The sequence below is a fragment of the Syngnathoides biaculeatus genome, chromosome 1 (assembly GCF_019802595.1).
Source record: "Syngnathoides biaculeatus isolate LvHL_M chromosome 1, ASM1980259v1, whole genome shotgun sequence".
NCBI classification, from domain to species: Eukaryota; Metazoa; Chordata; class Actinopteri; order Syngnathiformes; family Syngnathidae; genus Syngnathoides; species Syngnathoides biaculeatus.
Genome location: NC_084640.1, coordinates 10,831,005 through 10,855,514, shown reverse-complemented (window position 1 = coordinate 10,855,514; position 24,510 = coordinate 10,831,005). Strand labels below are relative to the sequence as shown.

At 42.1% G+C, this 24,510-nt stretch overlaps 1 protein-coding gene across 2 annotated transcripts; it reads right to left on the bottom strand.

Annotated features, from left to right (window-relative positions):
• Positions 1 to 2,077: 2,077 nt before the first annotated feature.
• khdrbs1b (KH domain containing, RNA binding, signal transduction associated 1b) lies at positions 2,078 to 15,022 on the bottom strand. Of its 2 annotated transcripts, XR_009794385.1 has the most exons (11): positions 14,647 to 14,772; positions 12,442 to 12,563; positions 11,329 to 11,445; positions 11,018 to 11,164; positions 8,806 to 8,936; positions 8,511 to 8,718; positions 8,305 to 8,378; positions 8,024 to 8,082; positions 7,714 to 7,908; positions 5,662 to 5,729; positions 2,078 to 2,271 (listed from the first exon to the last, which is right to left on the bottom strand). XR_009794385.1 is itself a non-coding variant. In XM_061815778.1 (9 exons), the coding sequence occupies exons 1-9, from the start codon at positions 14,741 to 14,743 to the stop codon at positions 7,799 to 7,801; spliced, it is 1,065 nt and encodes a 354-aa protein (XP_061671762.1). In that variant the 5' UTR covers positions 14,744 to 15,022; the 3' UTR covers positions 6,605 to 7,798. The 2 variants fall into 2 exon arrangements, 1 of the variants encoding a protein (XP_061671762.1); XM_061815778.1 differs by lacking the exons at positions 2,078 to 2,271; positions 5,662 to 5,729 and having other exon boundaries at positions 6,605 to 7,908; positions 14,647 to 15,022.
• Between the last annotated feature and the right edge of the window lie 9,488 nt (positions 15,023 to 24,510).

Here is a 24,510-nt window from a genome sequence, read left to right as displayed (position 1 = left end):
GGAACTGGAATTTTCCCTTTTAAAACGCGGTAACCATAGAAACAGAACTATTATTTTTTAGAGAAAAGCTCTGAAACTTGTTTAAACTATAGACCCAAAACGCTCCACAAATATTTTCTTTTTTGCTAACCATAGGTGAAAATGCTATTTTTGAAACTTTTGTGACAGCCCCGCAAAAGATGTTCCAATTTTTGCAAGAACACACAATAAAAACTTTTGTGTTCTTAAAAGCAAAATCACAATAAATTTAGTTTTAATTTTTTTGTGTGCACGCGGTGATATGCACAGAACCAGAACCCTCTTTTCTCGAGTTTCCATCTTGCCGCATTAGCATAGTCGGACAGCTGCTATTGGAAGGAAGGCTACTTGACATGCGGGAACATGCAAATGGCGGCCATTAGCATGCGCTGTTCTCAAAGGGTGGGCCGAAATATCCGGAGGACGCCGACTCGCTCAGCGAATTCGTCAAATTTCTCAATGCACCTCGACAGAATCTTAACTAGACTTAGCGGGAGAAGACTTGCAATTCAATACTGAGAAAGCATCTTAAACGTTCTCCTGAACTCTTTGGCATTGACTGCATCCATCAACGAAAATTCATTCCGCGACAAAGATCGCAATTTCATTTACTTAGCGTAAATTCCGGCCTATAAGCCGCAACTTTTTTCCCCAGACGCTTTCAACCCTGCAGTTTATGCGGTGATGTGGCTAATTTGCACATTTTTTCTAATGGCCGCAAGGGGAACTCGATTGGAAAAGGTAAGCGTGAGACCGGTGGAATATATGTGCCGAGGAAGTGACTTTTACCAGTATGTTTTTTTTTTTTTTTTTTTAAGCAGGACCCGTTAGCGCTGTGATAGCGTGTCGCTGCTGTGTTATTTCATTTCGATGATTTTTAGCGGTGTTTTTTTTTTAACCAGCCCTGTTACCGCTGCACTAACATTAGCTGTACTTACTGCTGTGTCTCAGTTATTTAAGGTCTGTCTGTGCTGTGCTACCCTGTTGTTACTGTGCAGCTGCTGCGGCTTTTTTTTTTTTAAAACCAGCCCTGGTCATGCTCCCGTGTTGTTGCTATGTTCAGATATTAAAACATATTTGAAAACTCTGTTTACTGTCTTTCACTGTGGGCACTTGCAGCTTTTTACACAGCTGCTGTTTATGCATGTACCAAATGGTATTTCCTTTACAAATGTACCGTGTGAGGTTTATAATCAGGTGCGCTCTGTAGGCCGGAAATTACTGTAATTTGGCCTGTTGAATGTAAATCTCATTATCCCATTTTAGGCACCCCTCTCCAAAACAAAAATGACAAAAATTCACTGCACTTTTGATATAAAGGAATGCAGCTGCTTGTGAATGTTCTCATTTTGTATTTGTCTGAGTCTTTGTTGCAATACATGTCAAAGTGAATCAAAGATGTTCGTAAGACTTTGGGTGTCCTTGTCCACCGGCCAGGAAATTATAGTAGTACAACTGCTACATTTCTTTCCCATTTCACGGGGCCACTTGTAAAACATTACAAGATTAAAATCTCCAAATCAAGGCAAAAAATTTTTTGCCTTTCATTTTGTGTAAGCGCATTTCACTTATGTTGTTTTTCTGTGAAAAAAAAAAAAACGAAAATACTGTTGAGTTATGTTGGATGTCTACGGAGTAAAAACACACTTATACTTGTTTTAGTCAACTAGTGGGAGTTTTGAGGCTAGCTGTTTTCCCAAGTAAAATTTGCCTCTCACCAGATAATTTCAAGTTACTACATCCCTCAATGTATTCCATTTTTTTCACATTTTATTTAATCCTATTATATGCATCGCGAGTACATTTTGAGGAACAGCCTTCATTAAATCACTCGGGACTTCAGATGCGACCGGAGCGCCGTCAGGACTCCGAGGCTCGACGGGAATTAAAACCAATTTCACGGCCCAACTATGGCAAGCAGGACTGCTTGCTCATTTGACACTAAATCAAAGTGGAACAATTGCATCAGACGCTGGAGAGGTTCCCAATCAGCAAACATAATGAAAGCAGCAGTTAAGATACAGACTTGGTTTTGATAAAAAAAAATAAATAAATAACAAAAAAAAAAATAAAGGGGGGGGGGGGTGCTGTTCATTATTAGTCTCTGGTGGTTTTGGGGCAAGCCAGCCAAGATCTTTTCCAGTCTGAGCTTGGACCAACACCCCGCACCGCGTCATCCGGCTCCAGCGTCTCCACTCGTCGGCCGCCAAGTGTCATCGGCCGTTTTACGAGCGTCTCCTGCGTGCCGCGTCGCTGTGGAGGAGACCAAAGAAGAAATAAGCCCAGACGTCATGGAAACACGCCAACGCGTGCCGAAGTTCTGAAATGTGCACTGATTTGATAGCACAAGGTACGGCGGTGGGGAGAAAAATCAATTTGAAGCAGCGCCTGTGTTTTCCGCGACCGAGCGAGCGAGCGGCAGCTTTTCAACGTTAGTCGAGACCAATTCTGAACAAACACAGCGGTTTGTGAATTCAATCAGCTTTCGAGTCACAGGTCGCCATTTTAATCCCGCATATTCTGCTCTGAGAGAAAAAGTTACCTTGAAAAAAATTCAAGTACCGTCTGGCTTGTGTTGTTCCCATCACGTCGGGGAAAAAAAAAAAAAAAAAACGACAGGTCGAGTCGGACTCGCGCCAAGGCCAAACTCTCCCGATGTGGATCGGGTCCAATTATGTAGCGTCCAACTCCATTTTTCATATCTGTACTGAGTATCATCATTTCTATTGCCAACGTTTGAAAATAGATCTGTACTTTCTACTCCTTTTGTCAAAATATAGTCATTACTTTTACCAGCATCTATAGATATACATAAAAGACTAAATAGAAAGTCGCAAGCTCGACTGCAATCTTGATTTTGATTGACATCTTTGGAGAGAATGCCGTGCGACTGACTGGCGACCAGTTTAGGGTGTAGTCCGCCTTTTGCCCGAAGCTAGCTGGGATAGGCTCCAGCTTTCCCGCAACCCTTGTGAGGATCAGCAGCTTGGATAATGACATGACATCTTTCGGGAGATAAAACAGGAGAGCGGGGACATGGACCAACTTGCGCCAAGAACAAAGCAGCAAGTTTCTTTGCAGTGGAAGGACAAGACCAGCTGGTGGCGGTAACGTGCCATTAAGGTGGTTTGCCAACTGCCAAAACACCGCAGAAGAAGCCATACAAGGAAATGCGGTTTGGGTACAGACGTGTTTTGGGCTTGCATTTTTTGTTTGCTGGGAACGCGGAAAGCCAATTTTACTACATTTGCACTATAAGGCGCACCTAAAAGCCTTTAATTTTCTCAAAATCCAACGGTGCGCCTTAGATATGGATCAATATAGAGCCTTTAGTGCAGCTCCATCTAATGGATCCATAACGTAGCACCAACCTCTACTGTAGCGTCTATTCTGTGCGCCTTATACATGAAAAAAGTTTGAAAATAGGCCATTCGTTGAAGATTCGGTGCGCCTTATAGTGCGGAAATTGCGTTATATTTGAGCTCCGGTGAAAGAATCATTTGTGGCCAGTCAGGCCAAAAACCTCAATTCTATATTTTTTCCCCAGTCTATTTTTTGAAAATTTTACTTATAGTAGTTCTACTTTGACCTTATTTTCTCAAGTACCTGCTCTCCAACTTAACTGCAGGATCTAACTACAGAACAACACTGGGAAATCTGGTAAAATTATCAGAAAAAAAAAACAATCTTGCTCTTGACCTTTAATATGAAACTGGTTTTGGATAACTTGACTCTTCCATACCAAACAAAGTAGAATTTCACTCAGCGAAGCGCAGACGCCAACCCGCCAAGGACGTATAATCCCAACACCACCAAAAAAAAAAAAAACGCAATCTCCTTTGTGCAGGTGATGAAAAGTCAAAAATAGCTTGCTTGCCCTGGTTTCACACCTGTAGAAGACATTTGAAACCTCTGCATAAATGGCACTGAAATGGAATTGGAGGGGGTGGGGCGTCAGACCCATAACAGAACAAATTAAAACTTGTAAATCAAGCTGCCACAGTATTCACTTGATGACATTCATAACCTTGAAATGTTAACGTCAACAGGCTAGAGCAGCAGCGTGGCTAGATTTGTGCATGCACCGAAAGCTTGTGCACTGCAGTTAAGTTGATTAAAGTGTGACCAAGCAAGCAGCGCCACACTCCAAACGTTTAACTTTTCCCTGTCCTCTAGGCAGAGACAGTACATCGTGAGTAATCTCTCAGACACTGCTCTTCCTCCTCCTGCTACTGTTTCCATTCCAGGAGTCGCCACAGTCCCTTTTGCTGCAGTTTCGTCTTGTCGTCGGGGGCCTCGAGCAACGGCTGCTCATTAGTCACTTTCCCCGAGAACGCGCTGACAGTAGCCCGCCCCCCCACGGCCGGCAGAGCCGTTGGCGAGCGATGCCACACATCATATCGCGCGCTCGTCAACACGCGGGGAGATCATAAGACAGCTGAACTTTGGAGACACCGGGAACATAGTCAGCATGCTAGTTGTTAATTGTGTGGGGGGGAAACGAGCCCACTTAAGGACTTCCACTGCTCGTGGTGCTAGATCATTTCCTGTAGAGCAGGGGCGTCAAGCTCAGTTTTGTCGCGGGCCATATTGCAGTCACGGTTTCCCTCAGAGGCCCGTTATGACTGTGAAACCATGAAAATCTTTCGCCCCATCGTATTTAGATGTGAAATTTATGAGCAAGTTATGGTTTTAGAAATCAAGGTAAATGTGTTTTTAAAGTATTGCTGATGCTATTATTTATGATATGACAATTGGATATTTTCATACAGATTTTAACAAAAATCATGGAAGTTCATACTCTTAAATTGCCTTCGCGGGCCACATAAAATCATGCAGCGGGCCGGATCTGGTCCCCGGGCCTTGAGTTTGACACCCGTGATGTAGAGGAATGTCTCGATCACGAAGCATCCCTCTCAAAAGTAAAGATTATTCATCTTCAGATCAAACAGTTCCCATCATAAAACCTTCACTGCACAACGTTTACATTTTCTTTTAATTAAATTCCAACACAATTTTTTAAAATCGATGGAACCAACTCTAGGCTTTCAAGTATGGATTCTTTTGGAAGTGGCACAAAGGTATTTAAAAAAAAAGAGCTTGAACCACTTTATTCTCCCAGGTGGGGGACATCGAGCTAAACAACTGGTACAAGTTGAAGAAAGATCCAAAGCACGAGAGTTTGAGTAGCATTATAGTTGTAAACTGCTTATACTTGAGGGAGAGCCAACAGATATCTAGAAAAGAAATCTTGACATATTGAAATGTTAATTCAAGCCATCTATGAAAGTCTGAACTGTGTGTGGAAAGAGGCAAGGTGGTAGCGTGGCTGATTTAAAGCGGCTTGTCGCGAGCGTGGAAAAGCTCCCAGATGACCCAGTGGGAGAGATATAGCGGCCGCACAAGTTGAGCGGCGTGCAGTAGGCAGTAATTTGAAATGAGAGGGACCGGCCAGATTTTTCACTTTTGAAACCTCGTATGTAACATTAAAATGACAGTTGTGAACAACACTGTGGTGTTTAAAATTTAAATGGTTTTCACTTTAGTGCGGGGAAGCTCCATAGGTTTACAAGTGGATTGTTACGTTTTGGCCAGCGAGGGTATGAAGATGTTGGGGGATTGCAAGCAGGGTGGAGGACCAACCTGAGGGTCACATGGTCTCCCTCCAGCAGTGCAGATCTCCTGCCACTCAGCGAGAGGCCTAGATGGGCCTGAGGGGAGCAAAGAGCCCAAATCAATACCCGGTCGACAGAGCACAAGGAGCTACTTGTGAGATGGAGTCTCATGCAACATGTCTAACAAAGAGAACATCTGCTCATGCAACTCAAGTTATTGATAACTTTGTACAGTTGAAACATTTTTTTTTTCTTTTTAAATGGTACAAAACAGCTATTGACTTAGATTTGGCTTTGTTCCTTTTAGCAAGAGTTGCATTAACACTATCCTGATGGCTGGTTAGTACACAGAACAATTAATTTTAGTACATAAAGTACACTATTAATGATTTTTTTTCTTAACTTTTTTTTTTTGAGTCTTTTTGTCTTGGGTTGCTATTTTTTTTTTAAAAGCAAGTTTATGTCAAAGGAAAAAAAAACACTACCAAATTAAACATTTAGGGTTAGGTTACCTTTACAGTGGAGTTGTCTAGGTTAAAAGCCTCCTCTCCATTGCACTGCCATTAGTGTGTGATTCATGACAACGAAGCCTAGATCCTGAATGGTGGTTTGAATTCAGTTAATTTGCAGCGGCGATGAAAGCAATCGTCATTAACGCTTAAAACGAGACCACAGGTAAGAGGATTGAAAAAGTCTTATACATACCCAGGGATTCAATGCTTTACAACTCTATACACATTAGGAAGCTATCCGGCTTATTTTAGCGGTCTTACCTCGGAGTCCTTTTTAAAAAGTATAGAAAGAGAGAGAGAGAATAAGTCGAGCTCTTTTGATAATCCATCAAGACATCATTTAGGAGGGTTAAAGTCTGCACATGTTACTGCAAAATTCAATTAAGATTTAAAATGCGCTTTTGAAAACAAAAAGGCAAATTTCAGATTGGACTAGGACAGGAGACAAATCAAAGCAAGTTACGTTTCATAGAAAACCCACTAAGCTTTATTGAACAAACTGCTGCAAAACATCTTTTGGACAGATTTAGTAACCTATTTAGGCAAGCGTACACATGTAGCATAATGCATTTTATGGAGAGGGTACAGAGTAAGTACAGTTAGGTTTTAAAATATGTACAAGAGTTGGGATTGAGCTGCAGGATCCCTTCTCTGTGGAGAGATGACCCATGTGGAGATTTGTGTCCCAATCCTTTTGTTTTCTTCTCATTTTGGGGCATGCATTTTATGCAGAATCAGATCACAAACATGAAGAGAAGACTTGAACTGTTTGTTGACATAACAGGAGGCCATTTGGTGAAATGCTAGAATGTGCTCGGTTTCCCTCCCATTTACATGTAAACCAAATTGAGGATATAAGGACAGGCCATCTCAACAGTGTCTTATTAGGGCTATATTTCAAAACTCTAAATGGACAATGACACATATTGTTGCCTAAATCTAAATGAAGAATGTTTTTATAGCTATTTAAAAACAAACCATCACAAAGAATGACTTGATTTCAATTAACTTTAATCTTCACTTGATTTTAGATTTCTTTTTGTCTCTACATTACAGGTTTAAGAAGGACTTTTTTATTGGACTATATTAACAGAATTTTGAAATGTAGCCTAAATGGGAATCTGCAACTGAACCATGACAGATTCTTTATTTATAAAACACAATTAAATGTATTCTTTAAGACAGGTGGAGAATGAGCCAATAATTCAACTGGAAGTTACTTTTACAAAACAGCTTTTCTCTCTTTTTTTTTAAAAAACAATGCCAAAAAAGTCAGAGGGCTGTGGGATGGTCAGAGAAAACAATACAGGAAAAGAACCAAAGAAAAAGGAAAGGAAATAACTCTAGAAATTGCTTTGGTTGTCTGTGGTGTGTGTATCGGGGGAAATGGGTGTGTGGCCGAATCTAAAAAAAAAAAAAACAAAAAAAAAAAAAACCACCCCCCTAAAAAAAAAAAAAAAAAAAAAAATCCCCAATGTTGTATAAAGTCCAATTGAGTTAAAAATAAAGAAAGAAAAAAAAAAAACAACCAAACAAACCAAGGAACCAAAGCCAAAACGGACAATTACTTGTGTCGGGCTGCTTAAAGCGAGAGCTGCCGTTGTCGACAGGCGCTTGTCAGGGCAACCCTGTAAGGGGGAGGGCGGGTCCGCTTCAGTACTGTTGGTATGGGTGCTGCCTGTAGGGTGCCTTGGCCCCACCCCTGGCTGCGGGTGCAGCTTTGCCAGGAGCTGCTCGCTGGGTGCCGTTCCAGTCATCTTGGGCTGAGGGTGACATGCACACGTACAGTTAAAATCACATTTCAAATGGGTTGTCATTGCAGTAGTAAAAAAAAAAAAAAAAATGAAATAAAATAAAATAAAGTCCATGACAGCTTACCAAAATTTTCATATGACTCTGCAGACTCTCCATGTCCGTAGTCGTAATATTCTGCCTCTCTGATGGTCAAAGGAGGAAAAAGGAAAAAAAAAACTAATCAGAATAAACAAATTCGCGCTCAGTGACATGTCTGGGGGACGCTAATTGGCTTCTGTGAGCGAGATCAAAGCTCCTGAAGAGCGCTGCCAAACAGCCAAGTGGCATCCAGGTTGGATCGGTGCAGAATGGCTCACAACAGATTTCAGGTGGCAGGTGAGAAAAGGAACGTGTGATTCACTCACGCCTGTGGCTGCTGGGTGTAATAGCTGTCGTATGACTCGTAGGTGGTGTCAGCCGCGTAGCTCTCGTCGTAGGCCTGGAGATGGGGAGACAGGAAGGAAGAGGAAGAGGCTTGTCAATGAACTGGGCTGAACTTGAGAAATCCTCTTGAGATCAAATTCATGTAGAGCAGGCTATGAAATCCACTGAGTCGGTCAAAGTTACTTACATATTCCTCATAGCTTTCCGCGACTGCGGCAGGAGTGTGCTGGTGGGGTAGCATTCTCTGGGGTGGGGCGCCGGCGGGGGGCCTGGCGCCACGGGCCGCCACAGCCCCCCTAGCCGCGGCGGCGGCTGGTCCTCCTCGAGCAGCAGGGACGCCTCTTCCTGCGCCTCTAGCTCCCCGACCTGTGCCGCGAGGGGGCATTCCCCTTCCCCTGGGAAACACGGCAAGAGAATGGCCTCAGTGACAAAGACCAACATTGTTCTTATCACAATTCTGTGCCTCGCCTCCACGTGCCTACCTGTGTGCTCCGGGGGGGCCGCCACGTCCCCGAATTGGCATGCCGCCTCTTCCTCGGCCCGCGTGCTCCTGGCCTCCGTTCAGGTAGCCCATCTCCATGAACTGCTCTTGGCAGATATCGTCAGTCACATCCTGCATGAAGAGCAGAAAATTAACATTTGTAACCAAGCAGAAACTCAGCGGAATGAAATTCAGCAAAGTGCCAACTTCACACCTGCCCAGACAGCGAGCACTTACTGCATATTTTGAAATTTGATCCACAAAGGACATTTTCTGTTCTAGTAATCTCCACAATGAAAACAAGTAACGAGAGGCAAACCAAATAATTAATTACGATTAAAGGCAAGGAACAAAATTTTAAAGATTTGTCGATGCAAGTCAAGCAAAGGACAAAGGTGTTGATAGTGATGTTATAGCGGCACCGACACAAAAGGGTCCTTTGCCTTGTGAACCTTTCATCCCAGCACTTTTTGATTGAGCCTTAGGGACACTGCATGACACAAAGTAAAAAAATAAAGTTGCGGTGAGTTGGTCTACAATCTACCCAGGCAGCACAAACCCCAAACACAGCCTGCTGTTTTCCTTTGGGGATCAACTTAAGAGACCTGCTCCGTGACCTAATCAATCTTTTCATATAGCAGATCTTCGTCAGAATGGAGACGGAGCTCTGATGACTGCGAAAAACACATAACACATGATGGATATAACTGGGCAGACGGCAGCTTTCAATTACCTACACCATCTGGCTAAACGCGTGAGCCACTGACAGACCGCGAAAGGATCTCTGGCAACGTGTCGTGGCATCGCAGGCCAGCTTGGTGACAGGATTTTACAGGTAAGTGTTAGATGAGCTCAGAGTAGAAAAGTCAAATATGCACCAAAGGGTGACCAAAAGGACCCACAGGCATTGACAGAAAAGGCTGAGTAATGCTTTTTGGAGGGGCGTCTGCACATAAAAAGCTCCAGCATGGATCCAGGGACACGTGCAGCCAATCCACTGAAGACAGCGGACCCAGCAAAGTCAACCCTTTGGTGCTTACCGTAATTATGAGGGGAAAATATGCTTCAAAAGGTCAAAGCTCAACTTAGAATTCAGTACTGTTCTTGACGTCTTTCGTCTCCATGTGTTTTTCGCCTTTTCTTTGCGATACAGCAAAATATACCATTGATAAAGAAGTGATCATCAGAGAACTTGGGATGCATGATTACTAAATACACATTTGAATTACCAAGCATGAATGTAACTAGATAAGTGTAACAAATCTCTTACACCAGAAGTCTTCAAAGGGTGAGGATTAAGTGAGCCACTTAACGTTAAAATGTTAAAGTTTTTTTTCCCCAAATGGGATGAGCGTGAACCGCAAAAAAGAATATTTCTTTGAAATAGGAACTTTTATTAAAGTCAAGATGGGATTTTGTTCAACCTTGCTGCCGCTCTGTAAACAACCCCAAGGCACGAAAGAATGCATTAAATCATGACCTGCATCCAAATGACAGCCATAAAAAGCTGACAAATTACAGCCTTCTGGCAGCTTTTATTTTACACATCCCAACTGTAACAACATCACAAAAGGTTTGGCCCTTCCTTCTTCAGAATGGTGGAGCCCAATTAAAAATGTGAGGCCTTTCACAAACTCCGGATTGGAGCATTATTCGTGAAAGTGTAGCATTCTGTGGACCCTGATGGGCCTCAGGTTAACAAACATCAACTCCAAAGAGTGTAGGCGTGTATGTACTTAAAACTCACAGCTGTCTGTACATTAACCACAAGAGGAGAGATGAAAACAGAAAGACCCGAAGAAGAACTCTCTCTGACTCTTCATGCATCAACAAAGCCCCCATTATTCACACTGCTATCCACGCGAGAAAGCACCATGACCAATGAGTGACTTCTTATTTACCCACGAGCAAGTTACCTGCATTGTTGAATCAAGATTTAAAGGAAACGCGGACAAAAAAGCAATTTAAACAGCATGAGGATTAGCTTCTAATATTGTCACCATGCCGAGCTCCCTACTGCTTACAGGCTGAGATGATGAAAGACTGCAAATTCAAAGTGAATTGCATAAATGTAGAGAACATAGTCAATCTTTAAAAAAAAAAAAAAAATGTCGCATTTTCAACAACAATTCGCGCCAACTAAGCAAATCAGGCAAGAGAGGTTCATGGGGGAAACGTCCCTTTGACGAGCGACTTGTAAAACTACAACTCACAGGAAACAGGAACTTCTTGACTTCTTCCATGGCGTGGGCCATACGCAAGTAGGCCTCTGGCAAGGGGGCAAACACCTCCACAAACACGTGCAACTCCATAGACAGGTGGGCATACTTCGGCTCTCCGCCGATCCTCAACTCTTCCTCCTTCAAATAAAATATAATCACTTGATTATCATGAGAGAATATTATTCCCAACTGTATTAAAAGTATGCTAGCGAGAACCAAACCCTGCTTTTATAAGTTTATTTTTTTATTTGTGTGAATTTCCATGCACAGTTTCCAACTTTGAAAATCCCCCGTGTTCATACCTTAGCTTTGTCTCTCATGGAGCCCTTGCCCAGCACAGAGATCCGGGCCCCGGTCTCCTCCTGCAGACGTTTGATGGTGTTGCCTTGGGGTCCCAGGATCTTGCCCACAAAATTGAACTAGAAAAGCACAAACGATGCACAGAAAGTTTGAGTGAGAACACAAAGGCAACATTGGGGTGGTGGAGTCACTGTCTCGCCACAATAAAAATGCACAAAATAGCTACCTGGCCCATGTGGGAAATAACTGACACGCGTGGTTTTGGTTTTATTTGGGCCATTTCATGAGCATATCACAGAAAGGTACCAGCGAAGGTAAACCATAAAAGTATGATCATGATTGCAAAACTACAATCGGAACTTGCAACACAACATTGTACTGAGCAGACCAGAACCCTTTGGATGTCGGCCTGTTCCTGAGGGTGGAATTAGTTTAACTTTGTTAAACTTCTTAATACTTTTAACACCTGAGAATGTAAAATTTGAAAAATAGAAGACATTGCTTGAAGATAAAACATGCTTTAAGATGGTGGAAGTTCCTTCAACAGATCATATAACTTTGCATAAACCTTTCAGAAAATAGAACTCAGAAGCCTGCCAGCACTAAGGAATCGTTCAGAATCCGCTGTGGTGGTTCCACTGGGCTTTTAAAATTAACATGCAAATGGAGAATTTAAATAATTCTTTTAATGCACACAAATAGAACCCTCACGTCTATTTCCTTCATAGCCACGTGACTTAAACCAACACAGCAGCGAGTCTGAGTCTTGTTGGATATTACATTTACATGGCGAGGACCATGGCACATTTAGTGACTCAAAACAGTGGGGAGGATCCAAAACAGCGGGGCAGAATGAGATTCAAGGTAGCAGAGAAGCCATGTTAGCATTTTAATCTCTGTGATCTAAGTGAGATTTATATGACAACGCTACAGTGATATAAGCTATAATCATGTCTCAGAGTTTTGAGATCAAGGTTAAAACAAGTAATTAGAGACCCAGAGTAACCCTGCGGCTTTATGTAATTGAACCTCAACTGCAGCGGGATAAATTGAATCACAACAGGGAATAAAGACGAAAGGAGGGTAGTGGCGGGAAAAAAAGAAAGAAAGCTCACCTTGGGGTACTGTTTCACAGGTATCAGGACCCGTTCCTTAAGCTTGATGAATTTGTTCGTGAAAAGATCAAGGTATGTGTCTGGCTCCTTCTTCGACTCGCCCTTCTGGACCCTGTCGATTTCTGCAAGGTGGGAGGGATTTGGATCAGTCAATGTGATCGTGATTCAAAGACATGTTTAAATTACCAATTAACTGCAATTTTTTAAAGGTTCAAAACACCACAAATAACAGTTTTGAAATTGAGTCACTGACATAAGGATGGGGTTGCCAATGGTGGATTTCCACTGCTTTCCCTTTTCATCCATTTTTAGGGCAGTCAACTACATGGCGATTCTGAATTGGAACCACGGCAGCTTTGAATGAAAGCCACCGAGGTGAAAAATCGAACTGACAGCCTCCCCAAGTGTTTTGGAAGTCTTTCTCATATTAAATGAGAATTCAACCATGAAAAAAAACACAATCTACAGCTATGTTGCTATAAATCCTTATCACCGGGCACACAATGGTCATTGCACTAGACTATTGCTTTGTACAGCATTCTAAGTGCTCTAAATGCTAGAGGACTCTACATTCTTTGCACAATTGTCAAAAATAAAAAAGCCCCATAATTGACATACCTAGCAACCCTGATTGCTCCGTGACCATCACCGCAATGTTTTTACGTCTCAATTGTCTGTCTTGTTGTCCTCATGTGTGGCGTACTAGAGCGGCTCCAACTATTGGAGACAAACTCCCTGTATGTTTTTTGACATACTTGACAAATGAATCTGATTTTCACATCTTCATTGGTTAAGTACACCAAAGTTAATGAGTTTAACAGGGGAAGGAGAGCAACTTTAAGCCCATATTAAAATATACACTGTATACTAACACAGGTGGTTTACTGTATTACTTTGTATTACCAAGGATATATTTTCAGGGGTAGAAATTTGGTTAGAACTGACGACTTTGGGCAAAATAATGACAATAGTTTATCTCCCTCTTACACCCCGCTGCGAGTTATAAGCCTCAATGTATACAAACTAGGTCAGAACAAGTTATGTTCGCAACAAGAATTTATACTACGGTAATTTGATAAAATCGTGATTAAAACAGGAATCTAAAGTAGCCCGCCACCACCGCGAAAATGGGCAAGAGCATCCCGAAATTGCACCTGAACCCGCCCCAACCCCCCCAAAAATGAAGAGCATCACTAGCTCAGAGTTGATATGAATAAGTATTGCTTTTTAAGCTGCTTTAAACATTATTCTTGCCTTGCAAATTCTGTACAAAGCCGCCATGTTTCTTTCAGTCTTTGTTATACATTTGTCTTTTATTATTATTATTTGCCCCCGTTTCTCCTTTCCATAAAACTCAGCGACGTCACTGGTAAGACGGCACACTCTTGAAGTCTTTACGTTTATTAATGTGTTACCATCAAATGACTTCATTAATGACGTTACTACTACGTTGACGTAGGTTAGTTTTAGATCAGGATTTATTCAGACTTGCGTAAAAATCAGACTTGCATACAAAGTCGTAGTACCACCGGAACTTTGTCATAAACCTTGGACCTCGTGTACTGCGATAATAAATTCTAAAATTATGATGTATTGCATTTTCACGTTGGGTAGGGTGGTCTACACTTAAAGGACATATGTTTATCACAAAGAGTTGTTTTGATGACATAGCGACAGGCTAAAGCTAATTAAGAACGTGCTAAATTTGCTAATGAAGACAAAGAAAAGTACATACATGGCGATAGGTGTGTGGCGGAAGGGCTCGTTGTCGCTTGAGGACCACCAATCTCACTACATCAAAGCCCCACATCAAGAGTTAAAATTTCAAAAATGTAGTAGTAGATGAAATCGGAAAGCGGTCGACGACTCATGTTTGTTTCAAGGCGAAATAAGGCGCCGCGACGACAGCGATGTGAACGTAGCTCCAGGAAGCGGGACGTGGAAAAAAGTAAATAAATGCGTAATAAATGGCCAACACGCGTAAATACACCCCCCCCCCCGTAATTTAGACTAATTCATATGTAATTTAACTGCGCAAAAGCGCCGGGTGTTTGCTTCTGCTTTGAGCCATAATGGAGTACCCCGTTGCAACCGTCGCCACATGGCGCTCGACGGCGTCGTCTTCTGCCGCCTTCACTCCCGACAACAACAAAAAACTTCGAACAAACCCACGAAAATGTCCGGAAAAAAAGGAAACCGCTTTACCTGCTTCTAAAAGTTTCATAGCGTGTGTGAAAGACGAGTCCAGGCTGTCCTTCTCCGCCAGCAGCTCGGGGAGGTATTTGTTGTCGCCGTTCTCCATTTTGAGTTTGGAAAGAAGAGAGAGGTGGGGGTTTCACTTCGGGTGGAGTTAAACGCTTATGGCGGCTCAAAAAAAAAAATCCCAAAGGAGGTGGAAAAAGTAGTCCTGTTATGTAGTTACGTAAAGACGCGTGTAGAATTCTCCTTTTAACAAATGCTCTACGGTGATTTAAAGCCGGACGTGTCCGCTACTTCGTAGCCACCGTGCTCGGTCCTGACCGTCTCGGTTATTTTTCCGATCTGCTCAGCGACGCCGACTGGGTTGGAATGAACGAAGAAGAGGAAGAAGAGCCGGACGGCGTAGGGCGGATGTGACGACACATTTACGTAACTATTTATTGCAACGCCCCCCCCCCTCTTCCCCGTGCGGAAGCTCATGTTAGCTGCGTGCTAGTCTACACGATCGTGTATTGCAATGATTTTCAATATTAGTACTAAAAAGTGTGTTTTTAAGAACATTCGCTTATTTCCCAGGTCATATAAATTCCTGATGATCATTCTCAAGATTATAAAGCGTATGCATTGCATGAAATGAGAGGCTGAGCCTCCCAAAAGTCAAAGAATACGTAATATATATATATTTTTTGTGGACGTTGGAGAAGGGGTAGAAGAAGAAATACTTGTGTAAATGTAAAACTTTTTTGTTTTACAGTAAAATTAAAAAAGGCGGAAAAAGTAGACTTACTGATTTACAACCTTATTTTTTAAAATCTGATTATTTGTTATGCAAACAGGAAAACGTTCTTTGCCACAAACCCATTCCAGATACTCATCTGGGTGAATCTTTAATGTTAAATAAAGAAAGTATACATTTATTTGAATTATTACCTTAATAACATGTTGCAAATCAATGATGTTAGTTTTGAAATGTGAGCTGCTATGCTAACTGGTCAAGAATAAACAAACATACAGTAATAAAAGAAGCAAAACATATCTTTTCAGATGCTAGGAGTACCATAGTGTAGTACATTCCATTATGGCAGAGCACATTGAAAAAATATTAAAATAGTAGAGAATGTAGCTTTGGTCGAACTACTGTTAGAGGAATTATCTTGATGTAATTTCTGCTGAGTCATTTGCTCCCTTTCCTCCCCTCACTTAGGCCTGAGTAGCAGTTTTGCATATCCAGCATGTCGAGAGACAACTTCAGAGAACAATTACGACTTTTTAAAAATGTGTCTTTGATTTAAAAAACCAAAAATTTAAACAATTACCAATAAGACATTTCTCAAAATATTCCCCCAAAAGTTTAATTTAAAATGTATTTTTCTATCATATTTGACATTTAAATTAGTCATCAAATTGGAGGGACAAGGGAAAAAAGCAATTTTAGACATTTGGCTTTTGAAATAATATTTAGGAATCACTTTTCCAACAGTAAGAGTTACATTTTGTCTGCTAATAAATCAATACACAAGTACTGTACGGATACCAGAAAAAATCTACATAACAATACCTCCAATCACTGGATTATGCATAATGCTGTGCACTGGCCTACATGATATTCTGGAAACGTTCCTGAATTTTCCACGCTTTGAACGTGTAGCTCTTTACTGCCCCCGAGCGGCAGTGCTAGTCATTGCTGAGACAGTGTCACATAAAAAGCTCAAATTGGTTCCATCAGAGGAAGCCCTTTTCCTCTCTGCCAATATCGATCCCACACACTTAGACAGTGGTGAAAAGAGCGAGGAGCGAACGTCGCGAGCGGACCTTTCGGGGATTGATTCCTCTGGTCTGGATGCTTGTAATGAACCCTTCATGCCATTGAGTGGAGTGTATGAGAGGGTCAGACAGTTAGACTTAACCTGATGCATACAGAGCGAGTCCAGGTCAGTGCTCTCAGAGTAGCAGCAGGAGTGAACAAACCGTAAAAAAAAAAAAAAAAAAACAGCAGGCCATTTGTCAGTGTGCTGCCTGAGAGAGAACCATTACAATTAACCGCAAGGTGCATCCAGGCGTGCTACATCTACTCGGAACAAATGAGCTTCAAAATATGTTGGCGGCGAACACATAAGCCAGGCCGGAGACCAGCTCGTGCTATCTATGATCTATGTATGACCATTACGCCGTTATTAGGATTGGGGCTCGCAAAGGCCGTCCTGACTCATCTTGTCATTGACAGAATGCCTCTTCTTCGCCTGTGAGCGGAATTCTGATGGCCTCATAAAAGCAAGAGTTACTCCTCTTGGCAAGTGGACGGGTTCCAATACGTTAGTTGTGTGCCCGTCCCCGCGAAGAAAAGCCCCACAGTTCGGGGTTAACAGGTGCAAAATGGGAGCCGGGAAACGCGCACAAGTCGCTGCTCATCCGCTTCGCCCGCCAGTCACGCTCCAAAGAGTTCACAAAATGGCGACAGAACGGAATTACCTTGGAACTTGAGACCTTGGAGCGCAACTTTGCAAAGTTTAAAATACAGTCGCACGAGTTGAATTCATTCTGTAACTACGCTCATAATTTATAACACACGTATCTCAAATAATCTTTCTCCAAAGAAATCAATGAATGGATGGATGGAAATGCCATTGATCCATTTAAGCCTCCCCAAAAAGTAAAAAAAAAAAACCCATTTTTTTTTAAAAAAAGAACTATTCTTTGTAGAAACACTGTAATGATAGAATCAAATAAAGAATCATTTTTTTGGTCACATTTTCTCTTCAATTCAATAGACGGTGCTCCTTTTGGTGTGCATAATTTGTCCACCTGGGGGCAGTATACAACACATGTATATGTACACATGGAGATGGTCACAGCTACTCAGTAAGTTGCAGTTGTATTCGGCGTTTTTTGCAGAGGATAAAGGATATATCCCGAGAATTGTTATGTTTGTTGAGATGTTTTGCGCCATTTTTTGTCAAAATAAACATTACTTCAAGGGTTATAACGTAGTGACACTTTTGCTACTTGTTAGCCCACCTATGGTATTTTGCATTGTTTGTTTGCATCAAGATAAGCAGATTTCACAAAGCTGTGGTTGTTTCAATTAATTATCTTTGTTTTATGTTTTGTTTGACAGAAACCTCACCTGTGTGTCAATAAACAACTCGAAGAGTCATTTCTTAAGCTTTCAAAAAAGTTGACTTTTGTCCATTAAGATACCGGAAGTTACCGTCATTTTAAAAGTAAGCTTAATGCCTATTTGCCTGTCACGTGTTACGCACAATATCAAATTATGACAAAGTCTCCTTTAATACATCCTGTATGTTATTGAGGCAAGAGAGACGATCAGGTTCACCGGTCGGGTCATGGCATCGTTGCAGGGCTACGGTAACCCCCCCCCCCCCCTCCGCTGAAAGCTTTCACAACTGTCACATTCGCTTAGGCCTAAAACGCCGAGCCCCCCCCCCCCCCCCCCACAACACCACCACCACTACATCCACCATCACAGCAGATCCTTTCTCCATTTTTTCCCCTCAAACACCTGACAAGCCGCACTTCAAGAAATCCCCCCCTGCAAAAGGCACTAAGAGAGTTATTTACAGTAGTTGACCGTGCATTCCAACATAGACCGTTAGATGAGATTGTTGTCCTTCATGCGTGTGTGTGCATTTACAGTATGTGTGCGGCATCACAACATTTATGTCACGTAAACGAGCGAGAGGTTACACAGACTCTTCCTCCTCTAAAGATATTCACAGGTGATTTATCATACACAGCCTCATTCATCATGGCCTAAATGAAAAGCCAATCAGGGTTTATAGATACATACATACATACACACACATACGCGCGCACAGATATATATTTTATGTATCCTCACATAATGGGTTTTTATAGTCATGCTCACCTCAGGGAAATAGCTCAGGAGGCAGTTTGCATTCAAACACATCAGTAAGCAGAATGTAAAGTGGCTGCGAAGAATACATATCCAAGGTTATTAATCATATCAGTCTCGACCAGGGTCACTAATAACCATGCTGAATCCGTCTGACTTTTTGACTATTCTTACAATGGTTGCATTATGAGTCCTTTAAATGAATTGAGAGATTTTTTTTTCAAGTACAGTATATGTTTGAAAAAAATTATTGAATACATGCGCCAAGACTGACAACTATATAGCACCAGTTGTGGAGATATACGATAGCCTACATACCGAAAATGCAGCTTCCCTTTTAATAGTTGAAGAGCGGAGAGGGAGGAAAAAAATTATAATAAAATGGATCCAGTCTAGGATTGTTATATTCAAAAGCATTTTTTAATTACTGCAATTTGCTGGCAACCAGTTCAAGGTGTACCCCGCCTCCTGTCCGATAATAGCCGGGATAGGCTCGAGCCCTCCCGAGACTCTTGTGAGGATAAGCAGCTCAGAAACTGGACGGATGTACTCGATGTGCTGTACCTGCTTTCCACCCTATCTTAAAATTTGATGCATTTACAGAAACACTGCCTGTGAGTCATCTCACGTCATATATATTTTTTCAAGATGCTAAAAAGATATCGACCCCACGTCACACTGTTGCTCCGAAGCAGTTTTTTTTCCGTTAATGTCCAAAACAAAGAGGGGGATGACTCCAGCCTTTCAGCCTCCTTCCAGACATTGCTTTGATCAGATTCTGCATGTGTATGGATGTGTGCAGGGACACACACTGCAGAGACAATGTTTAATAATTCCAACAAGAACCATGTATCATTACCCTTCATCGCGAACACTTTTTGCGTTCATCAAACACACAATTCATCGCCTCTTTGCACCATAGGCTGTCTACAGCGATCCATAATTCCATTTTCTCGTTCATTTAAGAACAATAGCTCTGACTCAGCTTTTCGGCTGCGACGCAACATCCATTCGTCCTTGATTCTCAACCATGTAATGTTCCCTTTATCTTTACAGCGCACTGTGGCAAGGGTAAAGCTGGGAAACGAATGTCTCATCTCTCTCTCTCTCTCTCTGTATACATATGTATATGTATATAGAAATCTGCCCCAAACACAAATTAATCTGTAACCTGCAAAACTAGTGTAAGACTGAACCTGCATTGTTTATTTTGTCACATGGTGATCATTTTTAACATTACCTTTGTTTTGAAGTTTTACTTTGAAGGTGAGGCTGAACCAAATCAGTCGCAATCTTGAAGGGGGGGGGGGGGAGATATGCTGTAATTAAGGGTTACCCCAAACTGTGGTGAGTGCACCCTCCCCTCCCCTGCCGGGGGTATGGATGTGCTTTCCATGGATATTGGATTATAATAATTCCATATTTACTCATGGGATTTTGGGTATATGTTCAAATTTGGGATAGTGCCTGTACTCCCATGGGTGTGAAATGACACATTTCCATCCATCCATCCATCCATCCATCCATCCATCCATCCATCATCCATCCATCCATCCATCCATCCATCCATCCATCCATCCATCCATCCATCCATCCATCCAAACAGCTTATCCTCACAAGGGTCGCAGGACGGCACACTCAAATACAAAGTAGTGTTAATACATTTTTAGTTATCTTTATGAAGGTAAAGCTATGTCTCCAAAATGGCTATTAATGGAAAAACTGTTTTTGAGGGTTTTCTTTCGGTCTTTTCAAATATTAGGAAAGCTACTTTTTCCCTCCCGTCGTCTTGGGGAATCAGACTGGTGGTCAGGTCTGTACACCACTCACGTCCAGGTTACGGGGTCCTTCTCCAAGCGTCGGCTCCAATTTGTCCACTGTGGCCTTTGAGTCAAACTATGCATATGCACACAAAGCCCTGTGGAAATAGAGTGAGTGAAAAAAAAAAAAATCATTCACACATGCCATGGGCAAAGACGAGTTGACGCCTTATGAATGGATCAGCACCTGAATCCCCACACTTGCTCCAAACGAGGTGTTGTGCCGGCCTGGAGCCGCTGAAGGTCCGCATTCTAAAACTCAACTTAAAGTTTCTTTTAAATTTCCCTTTCTGAGCAAGAAAGTCTCGAAGAAATGACCACAGAACATGCGCTAATACGGGGAACATAATAGTGAAACAACCAATAAGCCTCACCCAGATGAAGATTTGTAGTCTTCAATAAACGTAACATTTTTTTGTTTTTGTTTTGTGAGGAAGGCAGAAGAAAACCCTTCAAAACTCTCGCTCTATGCCCTTTTGTGTTGAAAGCCCTGTCGCACCGATGTTGCCATTCATCCAACAGGTTTGAGGTCATGGGAAGAGAGCGGTCACCGTGAATTGTCTCCCTTTATACCCATAGCCATCCATCCATCCATCCATCCATCCATCCATTTTCTTAGCCACTCATCCTCACAAGGGTGGTGGGGGGTGCTGGAGCCTATGCCAACTGTCAGCGGAAAGGAGGCGGGCTACACCCTGAACTGGTTGCCAGCCAATCGCAGGGCACATCGAGACAAACAGCCACAACCACACCCAGGGGCAATTTAGAGCGTCCAATTAATGTTGCATGTTTTTGGAACGTGGGAGGAAACCAGAGTGCCTGGAGAAAACCCACGCAGGCACGGGGGAGAACATGCAAACTCCACACAGGCGGGGCCGGGATCGAACCCGAGACCTCAGAACTGTGAGGCTAACACTTTACCATCTGATTCACCGTGGCGCCTAGGACCTAAAACTTCAAAGATATTTTTTTTTCAGCGCAGGATGAGCCGTTGTCACGCTTGAGAATTATTTTACTGGTGAAGCCGTAGCTCTGCTTTTATTAACATTTTACAACATGGTTAGTTAGCAATTTTAAAAAAAAAAACTTTTTTTTTTTTCCAAAGCATAGTTTTATTCAGTGAGCAGTCACCTTTAAACTGTGAGCAATCTTCTCCAATTTGATTGCAATGAGACAATTCAGCACTCCATCTCTCCCCTCCGCCTGCAGTTCTGATTATGATGATGAGCCGAGGAGTTAATAAGCTTATTAATTACCTATGTAGGAGACAAACCGGCTCCCACAGAGCACCCAGCCTCCCATGCCCTTGCCCCCCCCCCCGCTCTGTTTCCACACTAACAAAGCTCTGTCATCTCTTTGCCCGACTGTGTCCAAGGTCGCTTTGCTTTTTTAACAGCGCAGGCTTTGCTACAGGAAGTCTCTAAAGTCGCACGGTAATGAGCTTAATGAGAATAATTCAAGGTCGGGCAGGACGGCAGCGATGGGCGGAGAGAGCGGGTCATAAAAAGGATGAATACCAAAATAAAATTAAACCATATTTTTGCTGAGAGTGCGTTTAATGAGATGACGCAGCGTGTCACGGTTAATCGCCGCACTCAAGGATGACATCTTGTCTGAATTTCGACACAGAACTGCCTTTTTTTTTCATTGCGGGCGTGTGGAGAGACAAACAAACAAACCTCCAGCAAGGGAGAAAAATCCCCTTTGAATTATCTTTATCAAAATAGCCCAAAAATTGTTTTTAGCGGGTGGGCAATTTAATGTTTCGAAACTGAAGTGCTTGTCTAGGTCCACGGCAACATGCTAACCTCAAGTGTCGTAAATATGAATGTCTTTTTAAAAAGCAATACGTTGTATTGTTCCACTAACTTGCTACTTGTGTGGCTATGGTATAATATTGTCATAATTCGTGAATACACATTAAAATAAAAACCGTTTCTAAAGTTATTAGTTATTAAGGGGGTTTGATCAGATGATGTTGCTGATCTTGTTCAACTTTGGGCCTGTGGAGGTTTTTGAGACAAACATAAATTACTCACTATAAAATGACTTATCCACACATTAACATCCATCCTTTTTCTTTGCCGCTTATCCTCACAAGGGTCGCGGGGAGTGCTGGAGCGTATCTGGAGCTGTCCAAGAGCAGGAGGCGGGGTACACCCTGAACTGGTTGCCAGCCAATCGCAGGGCACAGAGACAAACAGCCACACCCACAATCACACCTAGGGGCAATTTAGAGTGTCCAATTAATGTTGCATGTTTGGGGGATGTGGGAGGAAACCGAAGTGCCCACCCGGAGAAAACCCACGCAGGCACGGGGGGAACATGCAAACTCCACACAGGCGGGGCTGGGATCGAACCCTTTACTTACTTTTATATAAAGTTTTAAAAAGTCACTTTGTTTTTGACATTATTTCATCACTTCACACCTGACGGTTTGATATTTCCAAACGTTATCCAGTACTTCAGCCTGGTTTGCACTTGTTTTCCTTTTTTTCTTTGCTCTGGGCATATACAGGATAAAGTTATGAGAGCCCGAGGGAGAGAAAAGAGCAGGATAAGGTATAGAACCCCCCCCCCACACAGCTAAGAGGAGAGGCCTCTGAGGAGTATTTTCGCCAAGTATATCATCCTGCTTGTGTCCAGTGGAGACATCATTAAGCAAGCAAAAAGAAAAGGGGGAAGGAAATAAGGGTCTTTTTTTTGGACTAGGTGGTCATGACAGATTCAGGCCAACGTGTGCCACTGTGACTGCGCTTCCTCCCTTAATTTCTTTTCGAAAAGGAACTTGGCATAAAAAGGGTATTTTCTCATCTAGTCAAGGGCAAACTGATTGTGAGACTGGTGCCGAGGAGGGATTTTTTAAAAAAAATTTTTGAGTTAAACTCGAGAAAGTAGAATTTGCTTCTCTTTTGCTGCCAGTGTGGAGGTAACCTTAACAGTCCATCTCGCCTTTATCTCCATCCGTGTGCACCCTCCTCTCGTCATTGTATCGAAAAGGACGCCGACACTTAAAGGAGAAATTCAATCCGACCGTACAGGAGAGTTTGCCGTTTAGTAGGAAATAAACAAGTACAATAAAAACAGGACAAATCGGAAGAAAACACCTGGAGTCAAAACTGCCGCTGGCTGAGCTGTGGAGTAATAAGCGCTGACAAATGGAATTGGATACTTTTCATGCCACGTGTCATCGGGCTCCTTAAAAGATGAAGAAGAAGAAAAAAGAAAACGAGTTACCGAGGCAGTGAGATGGTCTGTTTCGTCAGCAAGAATAGGTGACGGGTCGTGAATTCGTTCGCTTTTCCACTGGGAAAGGAAAAAAAACACGTCAAGTGGGTATGAACGATGCCAGTCTCTCAAAAAAGGAAACTGTCGTACTGAAATCTGAATGTGAAACATTTGTTTGAATCTAAATAAAAAGGAGTACAGAAATATGTTGAGGATATGATGAACACAATATTATGAAGATCATCTTCAGTTTTGCACAGGGAACTAGTTAATATGAAGTTTCTGGCATGTGCAATATGTGCGGCTGCACATTGTAGCATTGACCCCCTACCACAAAATACTCCATGAAATACATTTCTATCATGTAAAGGTATAACCTGTTTAACACCAGAATTTCATTCTTTAGGTGCTAGAATGTTTACATGCCTTGATATAGCGATTACATAAATCAACGCCTCAACTAGTTCCTCCTTTTCATTCAGTATCAGCATCTGATGACACAATTACCAACTTTTACCATGATTACAATTTACAAAATGCCATATAAAATAGGTTCTGCATTTTGCATCATACTATGTCCAGTGAAGAAAATAAGTATTTGAACACCCCTGCTATATTGCAAGTCTTCCCGCTTAGAAATCAAATATTATCATTGGTTTTCTCAGGTGTTCAAATACTTATTTGCAGCTGTATCACACAAATAAATTGTGAAAAAAAAATCATGCATTGTGATTTCTGGATTTTTCTTTTTAGATTATCTCTCACACCGTGGACATGCACTGACGATGAAAATTTCAGAGCCCTCCATGATTTCTAAGTGGGAGAACTTTCAATATAGCAGGGTGTTCAAATACTTATTTTCTTCACTGTATAATTGCAATTATTATCCGTTGTGAGGAAAAAATTGCAATTATAAATATTCACTGTTACAAAAATGGCCATGTACGC